Source organism: Salmo trutta, chromosome 39 (assembly GCF_901001165.1).
Source record: "Salmo trutta chromosome 39, fSalTru1.1, whole genome shotgun sequence".
NCBI lineage: Eukaryota > Metazoa > Chordata > Actinopteri > Salmoniformes > Salmonidae > Salmo > Salmo trutta.
This window is the reverse complement of record NC_042995.1, coordinates 11766694-11781909: the sequence shown is the minus strand read 5'-3', so window position 1 is coordinate 11781909 and position 15216 is coordinate 11766694. Positions and strand designations below refer to the sequence as shown.

The window sequence follows — 15216 nt, the reverse complement described above, 5'->3', positions numbered from 1 at the left end:
TAGAATTTCCTGATAAACAACATTTGTGGTATATTTCCGGATGTGCCCATGTGGCTATTATGATGTTGGGAAGTTTAAAAGATAATTGTAGGTTTGTCTTACAGAGCACAAGAGCAACATTCAGAACCGGTGACGAGAAATCCCGTTGCCAGAAACTTTGTGTTCGGTCATGATGTAAGACAACTGAGGTTTCCCTGTGGCTCAGGTGGTAGAGCATGGTGTTTGCAACGCCAGCATGGTGTTTGCAACGCCAGGATTGTGGGTTCGATTCCCACGGGGGGCCAGTACAAAAAAAAAATGCATGAAATGAAAATGAAATGTATGTATTCACTACTGTAAGTCGCTCTGGATAAGAGCGTCTGCTAAATGACTAAAATGTAAAAATGTTCCAGGGCTTAGAAGTTGGACAGCCACTTAAGAGAAGTGATAGAGAAGAATTGTTGTTACAAACAGAAACATATTATATCCATGACTTACAAACAGAGAGAGACATTATATCCATGACTTATAAACAGAAAGAGACATATATCTATGACTTATAAACAGAGACATATTATATCCATGACTTACAAACAGAGACATATTGTATCCATGACTTACAGAGAGACATATTATATCCATGACTTACAGAGAGAGACATATTATATCCATGACTTACAGAGAGAGACATATTATATCCATGACTTACAAACAGAGAGAGACATATTATATCCATGACTTATAAACAGAGACATATTATATCCATGACTTACAGAGAGAGACATATTATATCCATGACTTACAAACAGAGAGAGACATATTATATCCATGACTTACAGAGAGAGACATATTATATCCATGACTTAGACAGAGAGAGACATATTATATCCATGACTTATAAACAGAGACATATTATATCCATGACTTACAGAGAGACATATTATATCCATGACTTACAAACAGACAGAGACATATTATATCCATGACTTATAAACAGACAGAGATATATTATATCCATGACTTATAAACAGACAGAGACATATTATATCAATGACTTACAGACAGAGACATATTATATCCATGACTTATAAACAGAGAGAGACATATTATATCCATGACTTATAAACAGACAGAGACATATTATATCAATGACTTACAGAGACCTGGAGGCGATAGAAGCACACACCTGTTTAGGCGAGGTGCTGGCTAGCAGAGTAGAACACTCGAAAAAGGAAAGGAGAGACCCACACTTTAGAAGCTCAGATGCAATCATTTAATTACCTAATATACAACGTTTCCACAGACAAGCTGTCTTCATCAGGGTGTAATGACAAACACTCTGGGTCACTAGTTTATATAGTGTCAAAGGACACACACAGGTGTCTGTAATCATGCCCGGGTGTGCCGATATCATTGGTTAATTCTCAGATATAAAAATAACATGCTAAAAACATGAATGAGAGCATACGATCATAGATACAATTTTGCTACATAGGCCTACAAACATTTACAATGAATAGCACAATCACAAGAATGGCTTCAGATCAAAGTCTACGTTGAGACCGAAGGGAGCAAGGGTCTTTAAATGAAAGATCCAGGCAGCCTCTCGTTTTAATAAATTGTCAGTGTCACCCCCTCTCCTAGGGAGGGTGACATGTTCGATGCCGATATAACGTAGGGACGAAATCGAGTGGTTCGCTTCCAAAAAGTGGATTTCCTGAACCTAATGGTGCTACGATGCTCCGAGATTCACACTTTTAATTCACACTTTGTTTTACCCACATTTTTACCACAAGGAAAAGTTAAGAGACACAAGCAAAAACTCTTTCAAAAATGTAGAAGCCTATACACCTAATCATTTGTGATCTGACATGCTGTATTGTATGGAAACTGTAGGCTACTAACAACAGCAGCTGCAAAATCCAGCTTACTATTACCCTGGCCAGAGGGACAGGGTCAACAAAGCAGTAATGTTGTGTATTGTATATACAGTATTTCACTTCAAACTGTTTATTTCATTTAATTATACACAAGAGAGGTTGCCGAGCATGAATTCATGTACAGACATTTTTCATTACATTTGTGTAATTTAGCAGATCTCTGGATAAGAGCGACTTACTGGACAAATAAGGGTTAATTGCCTTGCTCAAGGACACAATGACAGATTTCAAAAAGTGCATGATATACATACAAGCTCTACATTTATCATTAAACAAAAGTTTAGTAATATAAAATAATCCACCCAAACTAATGCTAAAAACTGATCATCACACCATCTTTATCTGATATACACTGTGTACAAAACACTAGGAACACCTTCCTAATATTGAGTTGCACCCCCCTTTATCCTCAGAACATCCTCAATTCATCACGACATGGACTGTCCAAGGTGTTGAGAGTGTTCCACAGGGATGCTGGTCCATGTTGACTCCAATGCTTCCTACAATTGTGTCAAGTTGGCTGGGAGTGGATCTACTCCGAATAGCTTGTTCCATCTCTTCCCACAGATGCACAATTGGATTGAGATCTGGTGACTCGGCAGGCCACTGCAGTAAGCTGAATTCACTGTCACGGTTTCCATGGAACCATTCCTGGACAAGCCTTGTGGCATGGGGCATAATCCTGCTGAAAAAATCTATTTGCAGATGGATACACTGCTGCCATGAAGGGATGCTCCTGATTGGCAATGATGTTTAGACATCCTGCAGCATTCAAACATTGTTCATCTTTTATCAAGGGGCCCAATGTGGGCCCTGAAAACACCCCACGCCATCACACCACCAGCCTGCAATGCCTACACACGGCATGGATGCATATAGTGGTGTAAAGTAATGAAGTAATTTTTTTTGAAGAACTACTTAAGTCGTTTTTGGGGGTATCTGTACTTTACTATTTATATTGTTGACAACTTCTACTTTTATTTCACTACATTCCTAAAGAAAATAAAATATTTTTTACTTCATACATTTTCCCTGACACCCAAAAGTACTCCGTACATTTTTTATGATTAGCGTGACAGAAAGTGGTCCAATTCACACACTTCTCAAGATAACATCCCTGGTCATCCCTACTGCCTCTGATCTGGCGGACTCACTAAACACAAATGCTCCGTTTGTAAATTATGTGTTGGAATGTGCCCCTGGGTATCCGTAATATAAAATTTAAAAAAGACAATTGTGCAATCTGGTCTGCTTAATTTAAAGAATTTGAAATTATTCATACTTTTACTTTTGATACTTAAGTATATTTACAACCAAATACTTTTACTCAAGTAGTATTTTAATGGGTGACTTTCACATGAGTAATTCTATTAAGGTATCATTACTTTTACTCAAATATGAAAGTTAGGTAATTTTCCCACCACTGGATGCATGTACTCGTGGTTTCCTCCATACCCTAGTCCTCCCATCAGCATGAAACAGCAGGAACCAGGATTCATCAGACCAGGCAATATATTTCCAATTTTCCAGTGTCCAGTCTTTTCATTCCTTAGCCCACTGCAACCGCAGTTTCTTGTTTTTTGATGAAAGCAAATGGGGATCCATAATAAATACACCACAAATACATCATTAAGGATCATAGCTTTTCACCTGGATTCACCTGGTCAGTCTATGTCATGGTGTCCTTAATGTTTTGTACACTCAGAGTATGTTGTGTCTACCAGCTCATTCCACAGAAAACTGCAGAGGGAAGCAGTACCACCCAGTCAACCATCAGACTCCATTGTGAGACGTCTCACAGAGGATATTCAACCCTAAGTTAGTTTCTAATGTAAAGTTATTGAGATTAACAAAACTGACAAGGTGCACACTGATCAGTAAAGTAAAGAGAGGCTAACATGCTATAACGCTCCCTTTCCTCGGCACAGTTCTCTCACAGTGAGAAACTATAGGGTTACAATAGTGTTTTACACTTTCTTCACTGCCAATTATTTAATGACATGATACTTAAGTGGAGTGTCTAATCTTAGCTGGTCTTAGAGAAATGAGGCTTCTCTCCTTTATGTATACATTGGTGTCTTTTTAAATGGCCCAATCTGTAGAACCTCTTCTTACAGTCAGTGCAGTGATAAGGCTTCTCTCCTGTGTGTATACGTTCATGTCGTTTTAAGTTACACAGTAGAGAGAAACTCGCCGCACAGTCAGAACAAGAGTAAGGCTTCTCTCCTGTGTGTATACTTTCATGTCGTTTTAAGTTACACAGTAGAGAGAAACTCGCCACACAGTCAGAGCAGATGTAAGGCTTCTCTCCTGTGTGTGTTCTCTGATGAACTTTTAGCCTAGTTGATGTTGGGAAGCATTTTACACACTCAGAGCAGGAGTACGGCTTCTCTCCTGTGTGTGTTCTTTGATGAATTTTTAGCTCAGTTGATGTTGTGAAGCATTTTCCACAGTCAGAGCAGGAGTAAGGCTTCTCTCCTGTATGTTTTTGTTCATGTGTTTTTAAGTGGCCCGGTCGAGAGAAACTCTTTCCACAGTCAGAGCAGGAGTAAGGCTTCTCTCCAGTATGTATATGTTGGTGTATTTTTAAGTGGCCCAGTAGAGAGAAACTCTTTCCACAGTCAGAGCAGGAGTAAGGCTTCTCTCCTGTATGTTTTTGTTCATGTGTTTTTAAGTGGCCCAGTCGAGAGAAACTCTTTCCACAGTCAGAGCAGGAGTAAGGCTTCTCTCCTGTGTGTATGCATTCATGTCGTTTTAATTTGCACAGTAGAGAGAAACTCGCCGCACAGTCAGAGCAGGAGTAAAGCTTCTCTGTGTGTATACGTTCATGTCGTTTTAAGTTGCACATTAGAGAGAAACTCGCCCCACAGGCAGAGCAGAAGTAAGGCTTCTCTCCTGTGTGTGTTCTCTGATGAACTTTTAGCTTAGCTGATGTTGTGAAGCATTTTATACAATCAGCGCAGGAGTAAGGCTTCTCTCCTGTGTGTGTTCTCTGATGAACTTTTAGCCAAGTTGATGTTGTGAAGCATTTTACACAGTCAGAGCAGGAGTAAGTCTTCTCTCTTGTGTGCACTCTCTGATGAACTGTCAGAGCCTTGGATGTTGTGAAATTCTTCCCACCGTCAGTATAGGAATACCGATTCTCTCCTGGGTGTATTTTGAGGTGTATTTTTAGCTTTGATAGAAATGGGAAAATCTCCTCACAATGTGGGCAGTGGTGAGACCTCTTAGCTCTGTGATCTTCCTGCTGTTGCACTCTGGATGTAGAGGATGTCTCAACATAGTCTCCTGTGTGAACAACATCAGAAGAAACATACAGTTGGTGTGATATACATGTCAATCACATGTATTTTATGTAGCCATTATTACATTAGAAGTTGTCACAAAGTGCTTTACAGAAACCCAGCCTCAATCCCCAAAGAGCAAGCAATGCAGGTGTAGAAGCAAAGTGGCCACGAAAAACTCCCTAGCAAGCAGGAACCTAGGAAGAAACGTAGAGAGGAACCAGGCTCAAAGGGGTGGCCAGTCCTCTTCTGGCTGTACCGGGTGACATACGTATTCATATCAGTAGGCTGTACAATACAAAGGGAATAAAACTATTCTAAAAGTGGGTAAAAGTCGTGAACATTATGAGCCATATCATCCTCCACTCACTATGACAAGGGTTTGTAACCAGGCTGTATCACATCCGGCCGTGATTGGGAGTCCCATAGGGCGGCGCACAATTGGCCCAGCATCGTCCGGGTTTGGCCGGGGGTAGGCCGTCAATATAAATAATAATTTGTTCTTAACTGACTTGCCTAGATAAAAAAAGGTTATAAAAAGAAGAGTAATTTCATAGAACTGTAAAACACTGGCAGTTTGTCTACTTCACTTCTTTAGTCTACTCTCTGATCACTCCAGATAACCCAGTGAATAAAACAAAATGCTGGCAATACTGGTATGCAAGTCTGAGTAGCATAAAATAACATCTACCTTCTCATTGAAACAGTTCATCATGAAACAGTTCTACTGCAACTTTTCATACACAGTGGGAAGTTGGAATGAACAGCAAACTTCGTCAGATACAACCTGCTCTTACCATGAGAAACAGATGTCCCAATCTTCTCCTCCTCCTCTTCTTCATCTTTAATGTTGACATTCAGCAGTGTGGAAGGAGAGAGGCAGGCTGGGTTTGTCCTCACTATTGATGTTACCCGCTTCAGATTTACTTCTAGTCGTCCTGTAGTAACAATGAATAACAGACACAAAAAGTTATTGTCTTGACAGTTCTGGCACGTTCTTTATTCTCTATTAAAATATATTCTATTTTTTCTTGTTCAATTATCTAAATCAGTGCTTGACTTGGACTGAAATAGTTGTCGATACTCATTTTGGGGGCGGTACTGTTAATATTTAGATGCAGGAGCTCCACAATACTGTTGAGGTAATATTCTATGAGAACATGAGCTCAAGCAGTAGAAAATTGAAGTGCCGGTACTCAGCTCCAGTGAGCTCCTGTCCATCTCATTTCAATAGATCAGGTAGGTAAGCATTGACAACAAAACATTAATTTATTCAAATTAGACAAAGTACACGCTACACAACGTAACTAATCTTAACCTATAGTAGATTTCTTGGATTTACATAAATTAATAAATTACTCAAAAACCATTTAGTACAAGGTTGTAGTATGTTTTAGGCAGCACTATGTACTATTTTCCTGAATAACCTTGTCTTCACTGTATTATGTCAATCAAAAACCAATTGTATTTCCCGTTCACATCATATTAACATTTATAGACAAAGATAGAAACTGAATGAGTCTGAATATTACTACATAAAATTGACTCTCTTCGACGCAGACAGAGTGGGCGCCGCGGTTTTCCCAGCTTGTGAATTTTACACAAAACCAATAACATGCAAAACGAACTTAGAAATCTCAAATAAATGGATTATTTATGAAATGACATTGAGAAAATTATGTACATCCACTCAGACAATCCCAAAGTCTCTAGCTATGTGGCTTGTAAAATAGTTATCACGTTCTTCACTTGGTTTGACACAAAAATAACACATCAACCCTTTACCAAACGTGATAATACCTTAACAGATTTGTTACCTAGCATGGAATGACATGTTCTTTTGATATTAGGAAGTTTAAACCTGCTATTCCATACCTGTATTAATAAATAGAAACAGACACAAAGGTTATCTTCTTAACATCACAATTCTTGCGCTTTCTTTATTGTGAAGAATGATGCCTGCCTGCCTGCCTGGAACTTCCTGTTCCCCCACTACCACAGTGCAACCACAGAACAATGAGACAGATATTTCACCGGATGTATAAATGTGAAGCATCCGCTTAGCGTTTCCACTCACTGCCAAATATGGTAGAGAGAGGAAGCCCGATGGCTGGAAGTGGGAGAAGATGGAACGAGATGGATTTTGGCCGACATTCTGCAAATGTTCTAATCAATGAAACATCTGATCTTAATATAGTTCTGTTCCCAAAACTAAAATCTGTTATGAACAGAGTGGACTAAGTTTTGTAGACTTTAACTTTTGCAAAGGTTTTTTTTTTTAATTGCGTTGTTCAGAAGGAATGTAAAGGCGAAATGAGTTATTGCACACAAGTGCTTCACAGAGGAGGCGGTGGCTAACAGAAATATGCAGATGTGTGCTAGAACGCGGCAATTGGATCTCGGTAGCTGGTGCTTGGCTCTGCCCGCTATGGCTCATCTGTTCCCCATCGGAAACGACTGGTTGTGGCCTATCTTTGGTGCAATCGTCCATGCATTCAGGGATCCTTGGGATGGCCCTACCTCATTATATGAGAAGGGCGGTGCTTAATTTGAGCCGGATCCTCCAGCACCTCTCAGTTTTGCAGTCTTCGTTCCAGAAACCATTTGCCAGGGTCAGGTAGACTACAGATGAAGTTGGAAGTTTTACATACACCTTGGCCAAATACAATTAAACTCAGTTTTTCACAATTTCTGACATTTAATCCTAGTAAAAATTCCCTGTCTTAGTTCAGTTAGGATCACCACTTTATTTAAAAAATGTGAAACGTCAGAATAATAGCAGAGAGAATAATTTATTTCAGCTTTAATTTCTTTCATCACATTCCTAGTGGGTCAGAAGCTTACATACACTCAATTAGTATTTGGTAGCATTGCCTTTAAATTGTTTAACCTGTTGGGGGTAGGGGGCAGTATTTGCACGGCCGGATAAAAAACGTACCCGATTTAATCTGGTTATTACTACTGCCCAGAAACTAGAATATGCATATAATTATTGGCTTTGGATAGAAAACACCCTAAAGTTTCTAAAACTGTTTGAATGGTGTCTGTGAGTATAACAGAACTCATATGGCAGGCAAAAACCTGAGAAGATTCCTTACAGGAAGTGACCTATCTGACAAGTTCTTGTTCTTCTTGGCTCTCTTTAATGAAAACTGAGGATCTTTGCTGTAACGTGACACTTCCTACGGCTCCCATAGGCTCTCAGAAGGCCGGGAAAAAGCTGAATGATGTAATTCCAGCCACTGGCTGAAAAACATTAGCGCTTTTGGTAAGTGCTCTATCAGAATGGGACGCAGGCGCGTGCACGAGTAGACCCCATGTTTTTATTTTCTCTCTCTTTGAACCTAAACACGCTTTCCCGGTCGGAATATTATCGCTTTTTTATGAGAAAAATTGCATAAAAATTGATTTTAAACAGCGGTTGACATGCTTCGAAGTACGGTAATGGAATATTTAGAATTTTTTTGTCACGAAATGCGTCGTGCGCGTCACCCTTCTTTACCATTCGGATAGTGTCTTGAACGCACGAACAAAACAGAGGATATTTGAACATAACTATGGATTATTTTGAACCAAACCAACATTTGTTATTGAAGTAGAAGTTCTGGGAGTGCATTCTGACGAAGAACAGCAAAGGTAATAACATTTTTCTTATAGTAAATCTGACTTTGGTGAGTGCCAAACTTGGTGGGTGTCTAAATAGCTAGCCCTGTGATGCCGGGCTATCTACTTGCAATATTGCAAAATGTGCTTTCACCGAAAAGCTATTTTAAAATCGGACATAGCGAGTGCATAGAGGAGTTCTGTATCTATAATTCTTAAAATAATTGTTATGTTTTTTGTGAACGTTTATCGTGAGTAATTTAGTAAATTCACCGGAAGTTTGCGGGGGGTATGCTAGTTCTGAACGTCACATGCTAATGTAAAAAGCTGGTTTTTGATATAAATATGAACTTGATTGAACAAAACATGCATGTATTGTATAACATAATGTCCTAGGGTTGTCATCTGATGAAGATCATCAAAGGTTAGTGCTGCATTTAGCTGTGTTTTGGGTTTATGTGACATTATGTGCTAGCTTGAAAAATGGGTGTCTGATTATTTCTGTCTGGGTACTCTGCTGACATAATCTAATGTTTTGCTTTCGTTGTAAAGCCTTTTTGAAATCGGACAGTGTGGTTAGATTAACGAGAGTCTTGTCTTTAAAATGGTGTAAAATAGTCATATGTTTGAGAAATTGAAGTAATAGCATTTCTAAGGTATTTGAATAACGCGCCACAGGATTCCACTGGCTGTTACATCAATAATCCCTTACCTTTGATTGTCTTCATCAGAAAGCACTTCTAGGAATCCCAGGTCCACAACAAATGTATTTTCGTTCGAAAAAGTTAATTCTTTATGTTCCAATAGCTTGTTCTTGTTAGCGCGTTCTGAAGGCTGCACCAAAAGTTCCATCGTGCGCGGGACACCTCTTTCGAAAAAATGCATTTTTTTAAAATTTATGTTCGTTCAAACATGTCAAACGTTGTATAACATAAATCTTTAGGGCCTTTTTCAACCAGAGCTCCAATAAGATTCAAGGGAGACGATTGCATTGTCTTTCAAAACGTTTTGAAAGGGGAGGGTAGCCAGTGGTGCCGGCATCATAATGGTGATGGCCCTCCTCATGTGACCACTTTCCACAGCGTCTCATTCAGTCAGTTTTCACAGTAGAAGGCTCAAATCACTTTGTAAAGACTGGGGACATCTAGTGGAAGCAATAGGAAGTGCTCAATGAACCATTGCTCACTGTGTGATTTACAAGCAAAGTGCTGAAGTTGAGTCCGCAATTCAGAATTCCACTTCCTGTTACGATCGGTCTCGGGGTTTTGACTGCCATATGAGTTCTGTTATACTCACAGACACCATTCAAACAGTTTTAGAAACTTTAGGGTGTTTTCTATCCACAAGTATTAATTATATGCATATCCTAGCTTCTGAGTTTGAGTAGGAGGCCGTTTAAAATGGGCACGAATTTTTTTCAAAAATCGCTGTAGCGCCCCCTATCCTAGGCGAACGACAAGATTAAAGGCAGTCAAGTCTGGGGTGAACCAAGGGCTATATCTGTTCTTAGTTCTATATTTTTTGAATGGCGCATGCTTATTTAAGATGGATAGGAAAGCACTTTTAAAGAGCAACCAGGCATCCTCTACTGACGGGATGAGGTCAATATCCTTCCAGGATACCCGGGCCAGGTCGATTAGAAAGGCCTGCTCGCTGAAGTGTTTTAGGGAGCGTTTGACAGTGATGAGAGGTGGTCGTTTAACCGCGGACCCATTACGCACGCAGGCAATGAGGAAATGATCGCTGAGACCCAGGTTGAAGACAGCAGAGGTGTATTTAGAGGGCAAATTGGTCAGGATGATACCTAAGAGGGTGCCCATGGTTACGGATTTAGAGTTGCACCTGGTAGGTTCCTTGATCATTTGTGTGAGATTGAGGGCATCTAGCTTAGATTGTAGGACGGCCGGGGTGTTAAGCATGTCCCAGTTGAGATCACCTAACAGTACGAACTCTGAAGATAGATGAGGGGTAATCAATTCACATATGGTGTCCAGGGCACAGCTGGGGGCTGAAGGGGGTCTATAACAAGCGACAACGGTGAGAGACTTGTTTCTGGAAAGGTGGAATTTTAACATCAGCACTCCATTATTGGTCAGACCAACCATACCCAGGTACATGCTGATCAGCGTAATGTTTACATAGCAGGTTAAGAGAACTAACCTGGCAGGTTGGGATAATTAACCTAGCAGGTTGGGATAATTCACATGGCCGGTTTGGAGAATGAAGTTAAGATTAGGAAAATGGTTAGGATAATTAATGTGGCAGGTTAGGATAATGAGGTTAAGGTTAGGGTTTTGCTTAGATAAAATGCTACAGTTGTGAAACAATCAACTGGTTGTGCAACAATCGAATCAGCCACACAAAACGGTCTTGAGTGGTAACAAATATTCTCAATTAGCTGATTCACTTTCCATACACCCACCTCTGTTGATCCTCTTACTTCAGTCAACACGCCCACTTTCAGACACACTCTATATATGCTGTTACCAAAGACTCTTGCTTATGGCTGGCTGAGCTAGCTAGATTTTTCTACCCAGAGACCACCAAAGAAAATCCTGATTGGATATTTTTTTTCTCTTCATTGTTAACCCTTCTCTTTCCAACAACAACTGAAGAGATGAAATCAGAAAATTAATACAATTATTGTTAAAACGAAATACAAATTAAAACATAATTATATTTTAAAAAATATATACATTTTTATCAAGCCTTAGCCTTCTCTGAAGGCCCTCATGGGTCCACACTAGTTAGATCTAGATTAAATAATCCTGACTTTAAATCTAGACTAGGACAAGTCTGAGACTATTTTAAACCATGTCTGAGAAAAGCCATTTCAGTTAGTACAATTTAAAAGTGGAATTTATTCTAGGATTAGGCTTAATCTATGTCAGCAGAACTGCACCATAGAGTTTACTAGATGAATGAAGTGACAAACCATTCAGACCAGCCTTACTGATTGAACTTTCATAACTACATTTGTGCAGTTGGAAGTTCTTCATGGATGTGTAATGTCTTAGAGGTTTAATTCATGAATAGCATTTAAAGCTAGAACCTGGTTTTACCATGAATGAAAGATTTCCAAATGTTCTCCTCCTCTTCATCTTTAATGATGACATTCAGCTCCATTGTTTGACTGCAGTCTTCCAGTTTCACTGATACCAACTTTCGATCCTGCAGTGCAAACTGGGCTCCACTGTCACAATCAGGACCCAGTGACTGTAGGTTTATACTCAGTGTGGAAGGAGAGAGGCAGGTTGGGTTTGTCCTCACTGTCAATCTGTCAACTCTGGATAGGATCCCAGTCCGAAATAGAAGTCTGAGCTCAACCTCCTGGTCCTCCCCTGTTCATGCCACACCCCCTCCCATTGTTACTGTGTGTATGAACACATTTTGAACAATGGCTTCCTAAAATGCTGTGGCGCTTACTAACACAATAGCAAAGGTTGTGGTAGATGTGGATCAACACAGGTGAGTTCACAGCTCTTTCATTCTGAACAATGAGGCATGGAAAGGGAAACGCAAGCTTCCTCTCTGGTTCCATTCCCCAATAGTAAGTGGATCATACTTGAATTGTGGTAGTAATATTGTCCCTGGACTTTGGCACCATTGAAAACACTAAAATTATTTTTTTAAATTACAAATACATTAGTTTTATTTCACATTTATTTAAATATGAAAAATGTCCTTTATAGTGCAAAACATTATTTGTATGCATTGTAGAACATACTGGGGGCTAGCTAATTGGCATGTAGAGGTGTAGTGACATGTATTGAGTAGATACATAGACAAATTATTTAGCATGCTATCAATTAAACAAACACATTTTCTGTATAGATAACCCATAGGCTGAGCAGTAGAATGTAGAATATTTATTTTTCATTAGCGGATCAATCAAGTTCCATGCAGTTATCCAAATACATTCTTCATCATCAAGGACGAAAATAATACATCTAGTTTTAAAAGACAATTTAATAAACTTTTGTAGTAGTTTCAAAGTATGTATATCATTAAACAACCGTCGCTTAGGGAGAGGTGAAATTTACATAATTGTTACCTGGAGGAAAATGAGGGTGTCATTCTTTTTAGATTTCAGTCAAGGGGAGGGTTTAGTATTTTTACATTTAGTTCAGGGAGTGTCATGTAATTTGCAATCAATAAAATGTCACATTGCTCAGGGTTTGAGAATTAGTTGCCTATTATATGTCATGATGCCCCTTCTCCCTGATTCTCTGCTGGGTGTGCAATATCAAGTGTGCAAAGTGTGGTCTCAATAAAAGGATTGTTAAGTTCTGAACGAACAGAGTAGAAATTCAGATGGACAACTAGTAAAAGCACAAACCAGATTTATTCAACCTACTGGATACGTCAGCTGTAAATACAACATACAAGTCACACAATGACATATTTATACCTTCCAACTAGGCAGAGTCACCACTCACCACCTCTAAGATAAACAAACAGTCTATTTCTCAGAGGACCTAGGTCTGTTCTTTTTACTGGTATGGTCATGGCCCTGCCTGTTCAGAGCAGCGTGAGCGGTGAGGTGTGTGAGATAGGACTGTGGTTAGTGTCGTTGGGGTGGATCCCTCCGGCCCTCCTCCTAGAGGTTTCTTCTCTCTTCCAACATGATCCATAGACTATACTATAGGCCTAGGCTATACCAAGACCATGCTCGGAGACGAACAGTGCAAAGTTATATTTATAAGAAAATGTACTTTCTTTCCAGTTTTTTTGTTTACGATGGCACTTCAGGAGGCGAGGCTGCAGAAATACAAAATATCTGTGTGCGCGGACTAAGCCTACTGATATCCTGTTCAGTTTGAGAGGGTGAACCTGAAGATGAGGAAAACTAGAGCTATGGCTATAATTTATTTGAATAAAAACAATGTTTAATTGCAATTTTTTTGTTATTATCCTCTCAGTCAGCCATATTTGAGTAATTTCTATAATTCTTTATTTTTTAACCCCTATTTGTCCGCTTTTTTTTTTTTACAGCTTTTTTGCTACATATACATAGATTTTTTAAATGATTTGGGAAAATGTATTTAACATACATGCTACTTTTATATGTAACAACAATACATTACCAAACAAACTCTTTAAAACCAACCCTCAGCCACTCTCACCATAGACTGCCCTTGGTTTCCATGTGCCATATATTTATCAATTGTGCTGTGATGTTTTACAAAATGTTTGAATCTTTTTAATCGTATATTATCCACAGATTGTGAGCTAAAGATGAAAACCTTTCCTACGAGTATTATTGTATTATTTATTGATTGCCTATGGCTTTCCAGATCGCCCAACACTGCTATTTGTAAGGTTCATTTTAAGTGCATGTTGTGGATTTTTAACCATTCCTGAACCTGTGACTAGAAACAAGCTACATAGGGGCAATACCAGAATAAGTGATCTATTGATTCTGTCTCTTCGCAACAAAATCTACAGAGCTGAGATTGTTGTATTCCCCATATATATATAGCATTCTGTTTGTGGCAATACTTTTATATAATAATTTAAATTGAAAAACTAAGTGTTGAGTCAACTGTAGTTTTTTGTACCAGTTCATAAACCATGTGCCATGGAATTGGTACATCGAACATTTCCTCCCATTTATTTTGCAACCTGTATGGCGCAGCTGTCAACATTTTTGTCCTCAGATGAAACTGGTATATTTTTCTATTTATACCAATTCCTTTCAGCCAATTTGTATCTTTAATATATGGCAGGCAAACAAGTTCCCTACTTTCTCCCTTTTCCACTTGCCTCCATTTTTGTGGTAGTGCTGCAATCAGTTGGTTGTAAATTTGGATTGAGAAGATATTCCCATATATTTTCGACAACTGCATATGTGATATAACTCCTCACTTTCTATTCATAATATCATTAATAAATATAATACAATTTTTTTTTAAATCCATAAAGAATGTTTTTTATTAATCAATATATTTCAGTTAGAACAAATATTACAACAAATGTAATGGTTTATCTTTTCTGGAGGATAAATTGAAATTGTAACCAGCTTTGTATGGCTTGTTTAAAGAAAGGGTGATAATTTCATTTTCAATTAGTCGGAAATGAGAAGTTGTAATCTGTATGAAGGCAAAAAAGCAATTTTTGAACAAAGGATGAGCTTTGCTTAATCTACTGCAGAACCATTTTGGGTTTAAGTATAACTTATGTATGAGTGAAGCTTTTAGTGAGAGGTTTAAAGCTTTACTATTTAATAATTGTAGCCCCCCAAACTCATATTCATTATATAAATAGGCACATTTAATTGTGTCTGGCTTAGCATTCCAAATAAAATGAAATGTTTTTTGCTCATATGATTTTAAAAACAAATCATCTGGAGTAGGCAATGCTATTAGTAAGTAAGTAAACTGTGATGGACCAAAGAGTTAATCAATGTA

The 15216-nt window shown here is 38.7% G+C and overlaps 1 protein-coding gene across 1 annotated transcript; it reads right to left on the bottom strand.

Moving 5' to 3' along the window:
* Positions 1–1964: 1964 nt before the first annotated feature.
* On the bottom strand, positions 1965–6028 carry LOC115179543 (gastrula zinc finger protein XlCGF71.1-like). The gene is made up of 2 exons (XM_029741166.1): positions 6001–6028; positions 1965–5207 (listed from the first exon to the last, which is right to left on the bottom strand). The coding sequence occupies exon 2, from the start codon at positions 4765–4767 to the stop codon at positions 3946–3948; it is 822 nt and encodes a 273-aa protein (XP_029597026.1). The 5' UTR covers positions 4768–5207; positions 6001–6028; the 3' UTR covers positions 1965–3945.
* Positions 6029–15216: the final 9188 nt, after the last annotated feature.